Source organism: Procambarus clarkii, chromosome 19 (assembly GCF_040958095.1).
Source record: "Procambarus clarkii isolate CNS0578487 chromosome 19, FALCON_Pclarkii_2.0, whole genome shotgun sequence".
NCBI lineage: Eukaryota > Metazoa > Arthropoda > Malacostraca > Decapoda > Cambaridae > Procambarus > Procambarus clarkii.
The window spans coordinates 17,495,271-17,514,840 of NC_091168.1; the positions used below are offsets into that span (position 1 = coordinate 17,495,271).

Sequence of the window (19,570 nt, forward strand, 5' to 3'; positions counted from 1 at the left end):
GGCGTGCTTCGGCGTCCTTCCCGCCTTTCCCTCAAGGCTCCCTGTTGCCGGCCCGCCGGGTTCCCTGGGTTGTCCCGAGGGGCCAGGTTTCTCCCTGTGCGAGGCCATGTGTCGCTGTCGGCGACGCCTTGTGGGTAGGTTCGGTCCTACGCCCGGGGCACACGTCCTTGGCGGCATCGCCACGTGGCCAGGCGTGTGCGGCCCTATGCCCTGCAGGCCCTGCCCTTGGGTCCCATGCCTTGTCGGGATCGACCACGTGTCTGGTCGGGTGGGCGTGGAGCACATGACTGTAAAGCTGCCGCCCAGTTGGGTGGGTGTGGAGCAAGACGAGTAACTGTGCGACTCCTCATAGATGTAAAGTGCCTTGTATAGTGACTGTTGTGAGCCTCTTGTTGAATTACTTGTGACACAAAAGATTACTGATGTGTGTATTTGTGTGGGTGATTAAATATGTATGTGTATGTATATATGTATACGTATGAATATGTACATGTATGCATAAGTATGTGTACATTAATAATTTTGTAACTAGCGTCAAAAGATTGTTATTTGCTTAGCTAAACGAACTAGAGGGTTCAGTTCCTGAACCGATTATGTGCCTCTGTAATCCTTTACACCACCGCCCACGGGATGGGTATTATGGGGTGCATAATAAAGAAAGAAAATGAATCGACCAAACCCCACAATTCATTTAGCTAAGCAAGTTACAATCTTGATGAGCTAGTTACAAAATTCACTATAAGTCGTCACATCATAAATGGGTTCGAGATGGATCACAAGTAGTGCATTACATAACTTATCAGTATTGTGCAGCCTGTGATCCCCGCCTGACTGGATACTGATACCTAGGTAGTTTTCATGTGTCCGGACACCGGCGATAAGGTGGTGTTATTTATTTAACTTAAGAGATATATATTTTTAAATGTTGTCACATTAACGTCTACATCTTCCTTTCTTCTGACATATAAATTTTTAAGATTAATTAAAATATATGGAAACTAATTATACAATTTATTGGAGTGTGCAGGGCTTCACACTCTCAGAGCTAGCCATCAAGTAACTATCAAAACGCATATATCTTCGTTTTCACTTCAGTTATATTTATGACAAAGGATTTTAAATGTAGCCTATATTTCTACCTTTCTGATGACATAAATACTTTCGTTAATTACAATATCTAGATCAAACTAACATTGATTTTCAAAAGGTTGTATATTTTCCATCAATGGAGAGCATCAGCCAAGAAGTCTTCTTTAAAATATGAATATCTTTCCTCACCCAATAAGATCTAATCTCTGAATAAAACGCAAAAAACGACTTGATTGTAACCTATCCACCGCTGCCCATTGGATGGGGGAAAGGGGGTTATGTGTAGGATAAACATATCAATTGTGACACTAGCCCTCCATATATGTCAGTTGCTTAAATTATAAACTGTACTTGTGGTCGGTCTCGAGCCCATTGTTGATGTGACAATGTGCATTGACTTTTGTAACTAGCTTATCAAGATTATAACTTGCTATTGTCCTATGAAGTCGATTTAACTTCCAAACATATATTTTTTAATAAATGTTAAATGTTTTTTGGCTAGTTATGTTTGATTTTATTAAAAATACGTATTCTACTTGTTAACATTATAATTTAAATTTGTGATAATTTGTGCAGAGAAGTGCGACAACTGGATATGCCAACAAACACTTTCCAAACAACGATATATCTTGGATAAGTCGCTCCACAATATTGACGCTTGGACCGTCGACTTCCTTTGATGCTACTTATTTACTTATTTCATAATGAAATTATGTTAGTTTGGAGTAAATATATGTTTTCTCATGTTCTGCATTCAGCACCCACATTATAGTGAGTAAATATACCATATTACTTCATTACTTAAATAATGCTAGGAGGGTTTGAGTAGCATTAAGCAAAGCATTGAGTTGCTTTGGGTCTTTAGTGGACAGAATCTCCAATAGATGGGGCGAGAGTCGCCCCCATCTCTCTCGCCCGAGCAAGAGTCGAAACTTAATTTAAAATTGATATATCTTTGTTCTCAAACATGATATATGTCATTTGGTGCAATCATAATAATGTTCATATCTCGGTCTTTCTGGAGGCATATAAGATTTTAGGCTTTATTAGCTTATCTTTGTTAATTATACAATATATTTGCAAGTGCGTAGGCGTCTGCACTCCATGCCCGACAAGCTACTGAGCGCTACTATAAAAACATATGTATCTTCACTTGAGCTATAAATATGTATATTGTAATGTATTTAAAATGAAGCTCTTATTTCTATCTTGCTTAAGACATATAAAACATTTGTGTTTATTAACGAATTTACGTGAAATAAAAGAACACTGTTTTCCTAAAACGGTGGGTTTTCTGAGTGGAAGAGAAAACGGATGTCTGGAAGCTGACTTTAACCGCCCCAAGCTGCGCGCGCAACAAGCCGAGGTTATATAAACCTGGACGGAGACTGCGGGGCCCTTTTCTCGACAAGCCAGCAGCTGCTCTCTTACAAAACGGCTCACTGCTGCTCAGCGAGTCGTAAACACAGAAGTTTAGCCTGCTCAACTGTTCCCCCAGCATGGACCCTACACCAGTTCCTATCGACAACGTCTCGGAGCGACCCGTCAGGGGCGTCCTGCCCTTCTCAACATTTAACCCTTAAACTGCGCATGGCGTATATATACGCCCTGAGTAACATGTCCCATGGTGCGCATGGCGTATATATACGCCATAGGGTGCCAGGCCTGATTCAAATGGCCCGCGGCTACACGGGGTTCACAGTAGCTTCCTCAGGGCTCTTGTAAACAGATGCCATTTAAAAAAAAATCGTGGGCAATATTCTCAGGTGTGAGAGGCACAGTTCTGTTGGAGCAACCAAGGCCGGCGCACGCAGCATGAGCGAACAGCATTGATGTTCAGCTTGTGACCACAGCATCGCCAAAAAATGTCAAAATAAATATATAATTGTTATTATTTAGCGATGACAATATTACAGATGACCAATGACTGTGATATAAATAACCAGGGTTGTGATAATAGCAGGATTGTTGTAATAATTAGCGCTGTGGGAGGAGTGATGCTGAGAGACGGAGGGAGACAGCATCGTTTACTGACTGTGTGGCCACCTGTTATTGTTTGCATTCACCATACCAGGTCAGTGGTTCTCTATGGTGAACACAAATGTAGATACTTATATATAATGTGTGTATTAGTGTAATAACAGCAAAAGGATTATGTTGGGAGGAGCCATATGGGTGACGGAGGTGATGTCGTCTGCACGATTTGTCTAGCTGTTTAGAGTTTGGCCACTATGCTCTTTGGGCGCACTACAAGCTTAGATGTACAGTTACGGTGCATAAAACATGTAGATATTTATATATAATATGTGTATATAGGGTAATAACACTGCAAAAGGTATTGTTGGGGGAGAAAGTTTAGTGCGTGTGGCCTTGAAAGAGTGAGGGAGCCGCCATTTGTGTATAGCGACGACTCTTAGTGCCTGAACTAACTATATCAGCTTAGCTGTACAGTTGTGGTGAACAAAATATACACATACTTATATATAACGTCTGTATATAGTGTAATAACACCACAACTGGTATTGTTGGGGAGAAAGTTTAGTGTGTGTGACCTTGAATGAGTGAGGGAGCCGCCATCTGTGTATAGCGACGACTCTTAGTGCCTGAACTAACTATATCAGCTTAGCTGTACAGTTGTGGTGAACAAAATATACACATGCTTATATATAACGTCTGTATATAGTGTAATAACACCACAACTGGTATTGTTGGGGGAGAAAGTTTAGTGCGTGTGACCTTGAATGAGTGAGGGAGCCGCCAGCCGCCATCTGTGTATAGCGACGACTCTTAGTGCCTGAACTAACTATATCAGCTTAGCTGTACAGTTGTGGTGAACAAAATATACACATACTTATATATAACGTCTGTATATAGTGTAATAACACCACAACTGGTATTGTTGGGGGAGAAAGTTTAGTGCGTGTGTTGAGGGAGTGGCAGCGAGTGGCTGGCTGGTGTGTGGCGATAACTCCTCATTGCTTTTCGACTCTCAATACCAACTTAGTGGTTCGTTATGGTGACCAAAACATGCCAATATTTATATATAACCTGTGTATAGAGTGTAATAGCAGCAAAACTATTTGTTTATTGTTTTATAAACATAATAATTGAATCACTAATATGCACATCATACTTTTGAGTATAGCGATTATTAACCACTTTTATTATATAAATATATTACAATACACACTATTGAATAATATTACTGCAAAAAAACTAAGAAAAAATCAATCGGAGACATTGAAACAATTAGGTAATAATATCTTTGTGGCAACTCCCATCTGTCAACGCGGGTGACGCTGACCGGGTCTGACAACCGCTCTGTCGACGCCCACTTTTTGCCAGACTTCCTCGGTCAATTGCGCCCAAAATATGTCACCTACGATTTTTTTTTATTTTTTTCTGACCAGGGGGAGAAAGATACTGGCAGTATGGGGCGTTAAAGTTTATTGAAGATTAAATTCTGCAGAACATGTAAATATATAAAGTTCAAATATATAAGTAAGTAATTATATAAAGTTTATATTAAACACGGTTTATATTATAGACTTATAACAAAGTTGATATTATATTAAACTTAATATTGAACATGTAAATATATAAAGTTTCCAAATATAAATTAAGTAAATATATAACGTTTATATTAAAATATATAAAGTAAATATATAAAGTAAGAATTAACAGTAACAATTCCAAGTCCGAGGACTAGATTTAACTTAAAGGTACACCCGTAGTAAGTATGAGACCTTAGCCTATAGTGACATGGAAACTAATTCTGCAGAAACCTAAAGGTTAACTGGTACTAGAATTAAGGCCGAGTGCAAATGTGTAGTAATTATATAACACTAGGATATAACAGGCAGGACACAAAGAATAACTAATAAGTGAGAGACCACATAACACGTAATGTACCCGGCCAAGAGGCCGTAAAAGACCTAATGGATAAGGAGAAGGGGGGTGACTACAAGTAGGGCTTACTAGCACCTAGACTGGGCAAAGTATTAGCTGCGGACAGCGGGACACTTGGGGACCGGCGCTGCACCCCCACCACAGGCCAGCGGCCGGACCCCCCCCCCCCCCCCCGAAGGGCGAGTGCCAGCTGGCCGCGTGAGGCACTCAAAGTAGCAGAGCAACAACGTCCCGTCTGACGTAGGATGTGAGCACTACTCTTCCGCCTGCCGTCTGCCATTATTTCTGATGTGGCGAGCCCGTCCCGAGACAGCTGGGTGCGGAGCGTAGTCATCTGAAGTCACGTCTAGCGCCGAGAGGGCAGCGCGTAGGATCCTGGAGAAATCTCGGCTGGTTACAGGAGCGCTTGTAGGATCTGTGCTTGTAGGATCCGAAGAGTGTTGATTCCTGACCATGTAAGCGATACCTGGTTCAGTCGGAGCATGCGTCGATTTTTTGTCGCGTAGCTCACCTCCCCCGGGCTGAAAGATATAAGGCAGTAAGGGTGGGCAGAAGCGGCGTGCAGTGTTATCGTGACAGGCAAGAGCACAGACGAGAGGGAAACCCTAGCTGAATCAATACGGAGACGAAAAACGGGGGAGGGAGCCCGGCAGCAGGAATTAAGAGAAACCTTAATTAACAATCCTGGATGAATAAAGAGCATCCGAATAATTATACTGTAGCAATGAAGGGGGCTAACAATTCTAAGAATCTTCCAGCAAACGGAAGGGGGAAGTACCTTTGCTAAGAGCAAAGGTGGGAGAAAACCAGTAGGAGAACAGCAAGGAAGCGCAAAGCAACTATAACAGGGTAATACGAAACACTATAAATCTTGAATATAAACAATACATATACCAAGAACGGGTATAACAACTAAGCAACGTATACATAAACAATAAAATGGAATAAGAACCAATTCTTAAAGCCAAATCTATAACATGCTTGTGTCCTAAGCGGATGTAGAATGTGAGCGGGGAACATTACCCTTGGTCTCTATCCCATCTCTGCCTCCAGACGGGTGATTGGGCTGGATAGAAGCCAAGGAGTCTGCCTTAAGTGGCCGCTGAGTGTAGTCTTGTGTTGACAATGAGCGTCTGCGAGCCGCAGCTAGTACGCCGTGAACTTCGTCAACATCTTTGGAACAGGAGCAAAGTGAAATCGACGGCAGGGAGCTGCCATTCAGTAACTGTAATAAGGATAATAATAAGAATACAATGTCGTAAATAATCGTACAATGAAGAATACAATGTAATATCGTAAATAACCGATGACGGCAAGTGCCGCAGAATGGAAGAAATTAAGAAAGCAACGCCAAACCATAATAACAATTTATATTTTAATAAAATAATACTGGAATGACAGTAACGATACGGAATAATAATACTACCATATAGCCCAGCAAATAAAGGGAAGATAATAGTATTAACGTAGGCCCTGGGCGGCTGCATCCCGGCACCGCTGCGTGCGTTGTAAAGGTGATCAGAGGAATATCCGGCTCGCGTTCTCTTCCTCGCCGCAGTAGGGTGTGGAGGGGGGGGGGGGTTCCGGCTTGTCGTGGCTGCGAATAAAGGGAACAGAAGAAGCCGGCGTTGAGCGCCAAGCGGGCAGAGCGCAGTGGAAGGAATAGCGGTTGGATGTAAGGGCCCCTAACCTAATGATAGATGAGGTAAAATTAAATAGAATACTATTACGTAGTAGGAAACAACAATGGCGAAGGAACAAGAAGAGTAAAATAGCCCAGAAGGCCGGATGGCCAAAGATCGTTAGCGACCGTATGGCCAACAGCATGCTGGCTGCGCTGGCCAACAACAAGCTGGCCGACGTCATGCTAACCGACTGGCTTGAGCTTGCCGAAAGGAAGGCCGAATGGCCAGTTTTTGCATGACACCGTGCACGAGGCCATGCTAAACTTCTCGGTAGCGTCCAAATGTAACTTAATGTACTGTCGATACGATGAAGAATGGGAGGTCAAATATAATGCACAATATTCAGAATATATAATGAGGGAAACGAGTGTAATAGGACGAAATAACCGGAGGAAAAAAAAAAATTGTGGGGGGGGGGCCCCACCCGAATGCACTGCAACTAGCGTACCCTAGCTGAAAATAACTTAAAGGCACAGAGGCAAAGCAATAGATAAATACAAATCCTAATTGATAGTCCCTTAATAACAAATTGAACATGAAACTTAAACAAAGAGTAAATTGCGGGAGAAAAATTTGCCGTAATAAATACAAATCAAATTGCGAGTCCAACAATAACAAATTTAACAGATACGCAGACGTAGGAGGAACCAAGGGGACGTTTCCCACAGGCGAGCCCGCACGGCTGGGGGGGGGGGGCGGAAATGACAGAGGGCCGAAGAGAAGATAACGTCGCCGAGGCGCGCTGGACGGCACACAACCCGGTCTGAGAAAGGACATAGGCCCAAAAGCGAGAGGCGATAACGTAGAATGGGATGGAAGAATGCGGAAGTAAGCGGGCGAGACCGAGTAAACAGGGAACCAGGGGGGGGGGCAACCGATAAGCCGCGGCTCGCGCACCGCTAGCCATACCTAAACATACCTAGACAGGAAGGGGAGAAGCATAAAGGTAACCCAGCAAAAGACTAGTAATTAGTAATTAGTAACTCTGCAAATAGCACATCCTGGCTGACTTTACTTAATAATTTACTTATAATTTACTTATTTACCTTTACTTATTTACTAATTTACTTACAAAAGCGTCATGCTTTTGACCTCACTCCGCCTGCCCTCGCCGCTGCCCTCGCAACCACTCCCCGGCCGCCCGACTTCGCACGAGATGGACAACACGCCAGCTGCCTCGGTACCTGACCTCTCTCTCACGGACATCCTGGTGCCCTCGACACCCCAGACTGTTCCGGCAGGGCCCTCCTGCCCTACACTTTTAAACCCAAGGTGAGGTTTTCTGTTCAATTCTAGTCAGGTCCTCCCCAGTGCGGCGTGTGCCATGCGCCATCCCCTCGCGGTACGTGTGTGCCGCCTTAGTTAGTCCTTTGGGCTCTCTGCTGTATGTTCCCGGAGAGCTGGGGCGCCCTCCTTGGGCCTGTGCCGGGCGCCCCCGTGCCGTGCTGGTCGCGTGGCTGGCTTAGGGTCGGCGTGCCCTGGGCCGCGTTCCTAGTGGCCTGCGTTCGGTCTCCTCTCTTGTGGGGCCCCGTCCAGCCGTGCCCGTCCGTGTCCAAGGGGCCCCGCAGCGCGGCGTGCCCAGGCGCGCGCCCTGCCCGGGGCCCCGTCGGCGGCCAGGCGTGCCCTTGCCGGCGTCGCCATGTGGCCAGGCGTGGTGGGCCCTACGCCCTTTGTGCTCTGCCTTGGGGCCCTTCCCTCGCCGCCAACGACCACGTGTCTGGTCGTCTGGGCGTGCTTCGGGGCTCCCTGTCGCCGGCCCGCCGGGTTTCCCTGGGTGTCTCAGGGGGCCAGGTTTCGCCTTGTCCGAGGACATGTGTTGCCGTCGGCGACGGATTGTGGCCTGGTTCGGTCCTACGCCCGGGGCGCATGTTCTCGGCGGCGGCGACACGTGGCCAGGCGTGGGCGGCCCTATGGCGGGCCCCGCCTTGGGGCCCATGCATGCCTTGCCGGGTCGTCACGTGCCTGGCCGGCAGGGCGTGCTTCTGCGTCTTTCCTGTTTTCCCTCGGGTGTTCCCTGTTGCCGGTCTGCCGGCTTCCCTGGGATGTCCCCAGGGGTCGGGTCTCCCTGAGCGGACAAGCGTCGCCCCTGGCGACGACTCGTGGCCAGGTCCAGCCCTCCGCCCGGGCCTGCTACGGGGCACACGCCTGGTCGTGCTGCCACGTGGCACGGCGTTCCGTGGCGCGCTCGGTTGGGCTGTGTCCCATCCTTCCTGTTCCCTTTGGGTGCTAATCCACGTGGCTTTGCGCCACGGCTTCCCACGTCGGGGCTCGGGCCGCCTTGCGCCCGTACGGCCGCGCCTGTGTGCGGCCCCCCCCCTCCCCCTTTTCGTCTAGGCCCTGAGCATGCCGTGTGGCAGCGCGTGGTTGGTAGACCACGGGGTCCTTGCCGTGTGTGGTGTGTTCTCTGCTAGGCACGTCGCCCTCGGGCGTCTCGCCCGGCCGTGTTGCCCGGGGTGTTAGCCCCAGGCCCTTCGGTGTCCCGGAGTCCCCAGGTACGTCTTCCCCAGAGTGGCGCCGATCAAGATGTCCCCAGACGTCCGTCGGCCGGTGTAAGTCCGGCATGTAGTTCCCAGACGTACGTCTGGCCGGTGTTGCCCGGTGTGTTATTTCAAGCTTTCCGCCGTCCAGGCCCTCAGGCACGTGCCCTGCTTGCCTGGGGGGTAGCCAGGACCGTTACTCCATGTCCTCCGTCTGGCCGGTGTTGCCGGCAGGTTGGTTCCCAGGCGCTCCCGCCCGGCCAGCGTAGCCTGGTGTGTTTGTCTTAAGCGCCCTGCACGTCGTTGTAGCAGGGATTCCTCCTACGTCGTAAGTTCAGCGTTCGTCCGCCTGCCCGTCCGCCTGTGTCGTCTGTTGTTCTTCTTCGTCGGAGGGAGACGCCGGCGTTGGAGCAAGGACCCGAGATCAGCTCGACGACGACGGCAGGTTTACGTCTAACGGTACGCACCACAGGCCCTGGGTTCGGCGTTGCCGCCGGCAATCCAGGATGACTTCGTTATGTCCGTTAAGTCCTCGGCGTCCAGTTCCAGGGGCCGTGCCCCGGACAGGGGGGTAGCCCCCATGTTGCCTGGGGCACGGTATCCTCCAGCAGATGGCGGTGTCGAAGCGTCGTCGGGAACGTCGTATATTTAATGATTCTCATTCGTTGCCTTCCTAAGACACTGTAAATTAAGACTTTCTCACACTTGGTGTGAGAAAATATGGAAGGTTTATTATTTTGTACTAGCAGACATCTTGCGACATGCCTTGCCCTTATTCATATTTATGTTCTACATTTCAGCTCTGACATGCCTCTGCTTCCAGATCACCTCGGATTCACTTTGCCACCAGCCTAACTTTTTACTCAGGCATTCGTAGCCTTGTGCATGTCGCACGTTCAAATCTTCGCGTTCGCTGTGTTACAGTATGCTTGTTCACTTTTCCTTGTCTTACGTCATTAAGTAAAGTCAGCCAGGATGTCCTATTTGCAGAGTTATAAGTAATTTATTAAGTATAGTCAGCCAGGAGGTGCTATTTGCAGTATTTGCGGGCCCTTAATTTGCTTTACGTTCCCTGGCCCTGCATTTTGCCTAGTTTCCTCAGTAGTTACAGTCTTTCGTTTGGCTCTTGCAGTTATTCACGTCGCTTATTTGGTTATATTTATGTTATGCATCTCCTCCGTTCTCTTAATGTAAAATGGCTATATATCCACGCCGATTGTATACCCTTATTTTGTACTTGCAGATACCACGTGCCATGCCTTGCCCTATTCATAATTATGTTCTACATCTCAGCACTAACATGCCTCCTGTTTCAGGTTACCTCGGACTCTCTTTCCCAATCAGCCTCCTTAATTTACTCCGACAGTTGATGCGTTGCTCATGTCGCATGTTTAATTTTGCGTCGCTGTGTTCAGTATGCTTGCCCACTTTTACCCTGCCTTACGTCATTAAGTAAAGACAGCCAGGATGTGCTATTTGCAGAGTTACCAAGTAATTTATTAAGTAAAGTCAGACAGGCAGTGCTAGTTGCACAGTTACTAAGTAAATTATTAAGTAAAGTCAGCCAGGATGTGCTATTTGCAGAGTTCCTAAGAATTATTAAGTAAAGTCAGACAGGATGTGCTATTTGCAGTATTCGCGGGCCCTTATTTTAGCTTCACGTCTCCTGGCCCTGCATTTTTGCCTAGATTCATCGGTAGTTACAGTAGTTTATGCTTAGCTTTGCAGTTTAGTTTCCTCAGTGGTTACAGTATTTACGCTTGGCTCTTGCAGTTTATTCAAGTTACTTATTTGGTTATATTTATGTTATGCTTCACCTCCGTTCTCTTAATGTAAAAATGGTTATATATGCACGCCGATTGTATACCCTTATTTTGTACCTGCAGACATCACGTGCCATGACTTACCCCTATTCAGGTGACCTGGACAGGGGGGTGGCCCCCACGTTGCCTGGGGCACGGTACACTCCAGCAGATGGCGGCGTCGAAGCGTCGTCGGGAACGTCGTATAGTTAATGACATCCCGTTCTTTGCCTTCCTAAGACAATGTAAATTAAGATTTTACACACTTTATTGGAAGGTTTCTTATTTTGTACTGGCAGACATCTCGCGACATGCCTTGCCCTTCCTCTTAATTACGTTCTACATTTCAGCACTAACATGCCTCCTGCTTTCAGATTACCACGGATTCCTTTTCCCAAACAGCCTACCTTAATTTACTCCGACAGTTGATGCTTTGCTCATGTCGCATGTTTAATTTTGCGTTGCTGTGTTCAGTATGTTTGTTCATTTTTCCTTGCCTTACGTCATTAAGTAAAGTCAGCCAGGATGTGCTATTTGCAGAGTTACTAATTAAATTATTAAGTAAAGTCAGCCAGGATGTGCTATTTGCAGAGTTACTATGTAATTATTAAGTAGAGTCAGCCAGGATGTGCTGTTTGCAGAGTTCCTAAGTAAACTATTAAGTAAAGTCAGCCAGGATGTGCTATTTGCAGAGTTCCTAAGTAAATTATTAAGTAAAGTCAGCCAGGATGTACTATTTGCAGAGTTACTAAGTAAATTATTAAGTAAAGTCAGCCAGGATGTGCTATTTGCAGAGTTACCAAGTAAATTATTAAGTAAAGTCAGCCAGGATGTGCTATTTGCAGAGTTACTAAGTAAATTATTAAGTAAAGTCAGCCAGGATGTGCTATTTGCAGAGTTACTAAGTAAATTATTAAGTAAAGTCAGCCAGGATGTGCTATTTGCAGAGTTACCAAGTAAATTATTAAGTAAAGTCAGCCAGGATGTGCTATTTGCAGTTACTAAGTAAATTATTAAGTAAAGTCAGCCAGGATGTGCTATTTGCAGAGTTACTAATTACTAATTACTAGTCTTTTGCTGGGTTACCTTTATGCTTCTCCCCTTCCTGTCTAGGTATGTTTAGGTATGGCTAGCGGTGCGCGAGCCGCGGCTTATCGGTTGCCCCCCCCCCCCCCCTGGTTCCCTGTTTACTCGGTCTCGCCCGCTTACTTCCGCATTCTTCCATCCCATTCTACATCCCATTTTGCGAGGGCAGCGGCGAGGGCAGGCGGAGTGAGGCAGAGCCCCATTGTGCGCCCGTATTTATACGGCCCCAAACTGCCCGCGCAACGCCGCGGGACGCGATGCGCAATTGTTTCTTTCTCCCCCGCCAGAAAAATCCCCGCTTGCGATCAAGCAGTGACCATTTCCGTGCTCAGGGGACACAAATTAACATGTTTAGAAGACGAAAAAATTTGTTTGAATTTTTTTTTTTCTTGCGCACAGGGGTGTAAATGTCCCAAGGACCCCTGAGCAGTGTAAGGGTTAAGGTAGTTTGTGTAGTTGGCGCGCCAGACCAGTGTTTGTGTTGTTGGCGCGCCGGACCAGTGTTTGTCTCTGTGTTGGCGCGCGCGCCCTGAAGCACGCCTGTTGGTTCAGCCTTGTTGACCAAATGCTAGTGCAGTGGTCCTAGAGGGGGAGGTGACCCTCGGTGTTATGGGGCACTGGTTTTTCTCCAGTAGGTGGCTGTTATTTGAAGCACATTCGGGAGGCCTGTCCACCACCCCACCTCCCCCAACTGCTCAGCCCTGTACCTTAAGCTCCCTCACGCAGTCGACGTGAGGTATGCTGCTTGGGCGACTTCTGTTGTGCCGTTATTTATTATTTACGTTCTTTATATAAGTGCTTCTTTACAGTCTGACTGTTAGTCATGGCGTGCTTCCTCACGCTACAATATTTACTGTAATTCTACCTTTGCTTTCACCCCATGCCTATGTTTATATATTGGGTAGTGCTGTTATTGTTGTTCCAGGACATTTAATGCTCAAGCCAGCTCCTATTCGTGCTGTTGTTTACTCTACTCTAAACGTTGGCTATATAAAATATTATATTATTGTCTTTCAGTTACAATGTGTTATGCCTCACAATTTATTTATCCGCAGTTTATTTATCTTGGACCCGGGATGCGGGTCCAAGCCTCTTGCTGTTACCTTCCTTGGGCTTGCAACTACGATTTGTTTCTCTCTGCAATTTATTATTACAATTTATGCATTGCCCGTGCATGTTTTATTAACTTATTAAAACTCTGGCTTCTTGTATCGAGTTATTTATTAAGTAAAGTAACCTAGGTTGTGCTAGTTCCTGAGTTACAAGCCTCATGCCTTTGACTTTAAGATTATCTTGGTATTGCGTATCATTAATTTACCGCAATTTATTACTGCAATTTATGCGGGTCAAGCTGCATGTTATTTACTCTTACTGGTTTTGCAATTGTGATTGTTTAACTACTGTTTGCCATTAAGTTATCAAGTAACTTAAGTAGTGGAGTACGGCCCCCCCCCCCCCCCCTTTGCCTCTTGCTTAAGATTACTGGCCCTGCATTTACGTTTAGTTTCATCAGCTAACTATTCCCGCAAATTATGCAGCGTCTCGCTGCATGTGTATTTATTTATTACTGGTTTACAATTATGTTTGTTTATCATTTTGCTTATTGCTTTTAAGTTATTAGGTAAAGTCAGCTAGGTTAAGCTAGCTGCTGTGTCACAGGCCTCCGGCCCCTAGCTTTAAGTTTTCATGGACTTGTTTTTTTTCCATAAGTTTCCTTAATTTATTAATGAATTTAATGCAGTGTCAAGCTTCATGTTTTCTTTTGCAGGTTTTACATTTAGGTTTGTTTTAACTTTTGCTTATTGCCTATAAGTTATTAGGTAAAGTCAGCTAGGTTAGGCTAGCTGCTGTGTCACAGGCCTCTGGCCCCTAGCTTTGTTTTCATGGACTTGTTTTTCCATAAGTTTCCTTAATTATTAATGAATTTTATGCAGTGTCAAGCTACGTGTTTCTTTGCTGGTTTTACATTTATGTTTGTTTAACCTCTGCTTTGCCTTTAAGTTATTATGTAAAGTCAGCTAGGATGTGATAGTTGCAGGGATCGGGCCCTTGCCTCTTGCTTTAAGTTTATTCTGGCCCTGCATTTACGTTAAGTTTCCCCAGCAAATTTCCCGCATTTTACATTGCTCTTGCTGCATGTTTTTACTTTACTGGTTTACAATTGTTTATTTAACTTATGCTTCACCTTTAAGTTAAGTAAAGTCAGCTAGGATGTCCTAGACGCTGTCTTCGGGCCTCATGCCTCTCCCTTTAAGTTATCTTGGACTCGTATTATGATTAGTTCCATCAGCAATTTATTGCTAGTTATGCATTGCCTAAGTGCATGTCATTTTACTTACCGTTTTACCTTTATACTTGTTTTCTTGACTTTGTCATTATTTTTATTTTATTTTATTTTATTTATATATATACAAGAAGGTACATTGGGTTTGTGAGAATACATTGGATAGTACAGTAATTACATTCTTGTAAAGCCACTAGTACGAGCAGCGTTTCGGGCAGGTCCTTAATCTAGCAGATAATTTTAAGTAGGTAATTTCAATCAGAATTGATAAATGAAAGATACATTACAAGAGAAAAATGAGATGAGAGAGATAAGTAAGTATATTAAAGCACATTGTTATATTAAAGCTCTGATTGATTACATTGACAGCTTGATTAGTAATTTAAATAAGATTAATAGACACCATACAGCAGATTGACAGCACATATAAGACAGCAATGATCACAATGGTAAAGATGTTCAGAATGGGTACATAAAGATTGGGAGACTGGGTAGCAAAAGATACAGATGAACAAGATTTATAAACACCATACAATAGAATGGCAGCACATATAAGAAAACAGCAATGATCTCAATGGTAAAGATGTTCAAATTGGGAACAAAAAGGTTGGGAGATTGGGTAGCAATAGATACAGTGCAATTTTAAGGCAAAAAGAGAAAAACTATGAAGATGAAATTAGGTACTTTTTAGTATTGATTTTGAATGATGTAAAAGTTGGACAGCTTTTCAATTCAGTAGGGAGTGAGTTCCATAAACTGGGTCCCTTTATTTGCATAGAGTGTTTACACAAATTAAGTTTAACTCTGGTGATATCGAAGAGATATTTATTTCTGGTGTGGTGATAATGGGTCCTATTACATCTGTCCAGGAAGAGTTTCAGACAAGGATTTGCATTTAAGAACAGGGTTTTGTAAATGTAGTTGACAAAAGAGAATTTGTGGAGTGAGATTATGTTTAGCATGTTTAGGGAGTTAAACAAGGGGGCTGTGTGTTGTCTGAAAGCAGAATTTGATATTATTCTGATAGCAGATTTTTGCTGGGTGATGATGGACTTGAGGTGGTTTGCAGTGGTTGAACCCCATGCACAGATACCATAGTTGAGATAGGGATAGATTAGTGCATAATATAGAGAGATGAGAGCAGAGTTAGGAACATAATATCTGATTTTGGAGAGTATACCAACTGTTTTAGAGACTTTCTTAGTTATGTGTTGTATGTGGGTACTGAAGTTGAGTCTCTTGTCTAGGAATATGCCAAGAAACTTTCCATCATTTTTATTGCTAATGTTTACATTGTCAATCTGAAGCTGAATTGCATTTGTAGATTTGCTTCCAAATAGGATGTAGTAGGTCTTTTCTATGTTAAGTGTTAGTTTGTTGGTTGACATCCATAGGTGGACTTTTTTTAGTTCATTATTAACAACATCATTTAGTGTATGTGGGTTGGGGTTGGAGTAAATGAGGGTAGTATCATCAGCAAACAAAATAGGTTTCAGAATGTTAGAGACATTAGGCAGATCATTAATGTATATAAGAAATAGTAGGGGTCCCAAGATGCTGCCCTGAGGCACTCCAACGGTTATTGGTAGAATGGGAGAGATTGTTTTATTGATGGCTACACATTGGTGTCTATCACTAAGATAGGATTGGATATAGTCCAGTGCATGGCCTCGGATTCCATAATGATGGAGTTTACATAAGAGGTAATCGTGATTAACAGTATCAAAGGCCTTTCTCGGGTCAATGAAGAGTCCAATTGGAAACTCATTTTTGTCAAGGGCAGAGTAAATTATATCAAGGAGACTAATAATTGCATCGTTGGTACTCTTTTGAGAGCGGAAGCCAAACTGACAGGGGCTAAGAATGTCGAATTTTACGAGATAGGAGTAGAGCTGTTTGTAGATAATTTTTTCAAATATTCTTGATAGTATGGGTAGGTTCGATATTGGTCTGTAGTTGTTTATGTCTGACGGATTACCTCCTTTATGAACTGGCGTTACTCTTGCGTTTTTAAGGATATCAGGGAAGGTATGACACTCAAGGGATTTGTTGAACAGCAGAGCTATAGGTGGTGCAAGGGCATGGGAGGCACTCTTGTATACAATGGATGTAATTTCACTGATGTTCCCAGCTTTGGTTTTTAGTGAGTGTATGATGGACACAACATCTGACGGGCTGACTGGTGAGAGGAGAAGAGAGTTTGGATAGCTGCCTGAGAGATATGTGTTGATATGTGTCTGAGTCTGTGGGATTTTACTTGCAAGGTTAGCACCAATCGATGAAAAGAAGCTATTAAATTCATTCGCCATTTCTAAGTCAGATGACAGTGTAAGGCCATCCTTAGAGAGTGTTATCTGGTTGTGGGAGTGTTGTTTAGTTCCCAGGATGTTAGAGATGGTATTCCATGTGCTTTTCATGTTGCCTTTTGCTTCTTTGAATCTAGTCTCATAATATGAAAGTTTTGCTTTTCTTATGAGTTATTAACTTCTTATTAAGTTATTAAGTACTGACAGCTAGACGGTACCAGTTTTGTTTACCAGTACCAGTAAACGTTTCCAGTCGTTTTGTCTGCCCGGTGTAGCCCGAAAGAATCTGCAGCCTCCCGGCTGCTGGCTTATCCAGACATGTGTGGCCTCCCAGGCCGCTGGTTATCAGACGTATTGTCTGCTCAGTGTAGCCCGGAAGATACTGCTGCTTCCCAGGCCGCTGGTTTATTCGCCGCTGGTTATTTATATTGGTCATATAAATATGCGGCCTTCCAGGCCGCTGGTTTATCCAGACGTGTTGTCTGTCCGGTGTAGCCCGGAAGTCACAGTGGCCCCCAGGCCGCTGGTTTATCCAGACGTTTTGTCTGCCCGGTGTAGCCCGGAAGGTTTTCACAGCCACCGACGTCTTTGCTGCCTTCGTGTAGGGGTTGATGTCCAGCCGACGTTCTTCCTGCGACGTGTCACTATGTTCTAGCGGCCGATGCTCAGTTGGGTCTGTTGCAGCTGGTCCAGCCGTCTGCCCTAGTGTCTGAGCCGCCACTCTCTTACTACGTTGTTGCGCAATTTTGGTGTCCAGCTGCTGCAGCTGTTGATGTTCCGGCTGCTGACATTCCCGGCAGTCGGTGTTCTAGCTGCTGTGGGTACAGCTGTTGCTGTCCCAGCTTGCTGCTGTTCAGGTGGAACATGGTCCAGCTGCTGGCGTTCCAGCGGTTGTTGGACCAGCTCCCATGCTACGGCTGAAGTTGTTCCTGATGTTCCAGTTGAAGCGGTCCCAACTGATAATGCCCATCCTACTGCGTTCCAGCTCCCAAGGGTCCAGCTGCCGACGCGCCAGCCCCCGAAGTTCCAGCAGAAGCGTTCCAGCCGACGTTGTGCCTATTAGCACTCCTTTCAGTTTATTGTATTTGATTGTAATTTATTTCAGCTTCATGCATTAATCCCGTTTTCTCTAAAGAGTTATATTCCAGCATTATTTGAGCATGATCTGTTTTGCAGTCGCACTTCCCTTACTGCTGCAGTTTCCCCCTTGGCCCGTTGCCGCTAATTTTGTATCTTCGGCAGCGGCCGAAGATGCTCATCATTCCCTTGTTGGCTCCCAGGTTCTATATGGTTCCTAATTGTCTTGCAGTTGGATTTCTACTTATAACCGAAGTTTTCCCTGGTGGCCAGTTGCCACTATTTATTTATCTTTGGCAGATGTCGATGCACCAGTTGCCAATGTCCAGCTGCAGGTGTTCCAGCTGCTGATGTTCAGAGGCAGGATTTTACAGTTTACATTTGGCAACTGTTGTTTAAGCCCTAGTGTCTAAGCCCTTATTTTGCCCTTGTTGACCACTAGTGTTTGTGTTGTGCATGCTACGTAATTGTTGGTTTGTTAGGGTTAGGGTTTCCCTGCTTACTTCCTCCTCCCCAGTGTGGGACATTTACTTATTTATCTATTTATACAGTTCCTATACTGTATCATACTACTACTTATTTAAATTCTTTATTATTAGGTCCGGGTTTTTAGTTGCCTTACTTCTACCCTCCCTCTGCTTTACTTGTTATCGTTTTCTCTGGCATTTTTCGCCATGCCCTCGGTCGGCCCGTACTAAGCCCATTAGCTGGGCCAGCCATTACGCCCTTAGCCGGGTCCCCTGTGGAGCCCTTAGCTGGGCGGGCCCGCCCTGTTAGCCGGCTAATGGTCCTGCAACCTCATACTTTGGAAGGAGTATTTTGTGCTTTTCCCTATCCTTCTAGTGCTTATGTCTCTTTTACATTTTCTTAGTGAAAACTTCGTTATATTTGTAAGGCACTATTTATTTCTTGTGAATGTATGTGTGTGTGTGTGCATATGTATATGTATGTGTATATATGTATGTGTATATATGTATGTGTATATATGTATATATATATATATATATATATATGTATGTGTATGTATATATTCATTAGTTGCTATACTAATTTATAGTACTGTCATTCAATTTTTATTTCCATCTCGTCCGTAGTAATTTATTATGAGTCTGGGAGTTGGTTTACTATTTTCGTCCTTATTTCTGTTATTTTACTATATTAATTACATTAATTATTTTACATTTACGGACCCCTAGCCTTCCTGGTGTCCATTTCTCTTTGTCTCAGATCCCCAGATCTTGAAGTTCTTGGGGTACTGCTGCTCGCAGAATGCTCATTGACACTCAGACTAAACTCATTTATGCCTCAAGGCAGTTTCTTAGGCTAACTATTCAGCTCTTAACATGCTTTTTGGAGGCCAACATACAATGGAGATCACTGTAACGGACTCGGTTACCATCCTTATAATTCGTGTCACTCTGGACGCAAGCATGTTGCAGTTACGCCTTAAGACCTGTTTCTTATATTTGATTTATGGTTTTATTTATATATTGATTTGATATTGTATACATAGTGGTCATATAAATATTGATTATGTTGGGCTGTTCTATTGTTTTATATTATTCTATTGGATTATTTTGAAATGAATTATTACTAGATCCCTCCCCCTGGATTAACTTCTGCCCTTGACCCAGATACGGTAACTGGTTTCCCCAACCTTTTTTTACTTGTCTGGGTTTTTTCCCGCTAAAGTTCTGCTCGGTTTAATAGTTACCTCACTTCTCTACAGACTAGTTTCCTGGAAGATCTTTTTTCTCTTCTTTTCCCCTCTAGTCACTCCTATTCCCTGTGCCAGTGTTCCTTTTCAGAGTTTCTGCAGCGTATAACCCTGGCTTTATCCATTAATGACACTTGC

At 44.5% G+C, this 19,570-nt stretch overlaps 1 protein-coding gene across 1 annotated transcript; it reads left to right on the forward strand.

Moving 5' to 3' along the window:
- Positions 1–3,084: 3,084 nt before the first annotated feature.
- Positions 3,085–17,204, forward strand: LOC138366205 (uncharacterized). Its single transcript, XM_069326994.1, has 2 exons — positions 3,085–3,163; positions 7,761–17,204. Exon 2 carries the CDS (start codon positions 8,070–8,072, stop codon positions 9,015–9,017), a length of 948 nt encoding a protein of 315 aa, XP_069183095.1. The 5' UTR covers positions 3,085–3,163; positions 7,761–8,069; the 3' UTR covers positions 9,018–17,204.
- The last annotated feature ends 2,366 nt before the right edge of the window (positions 17,205–19,570 follow it).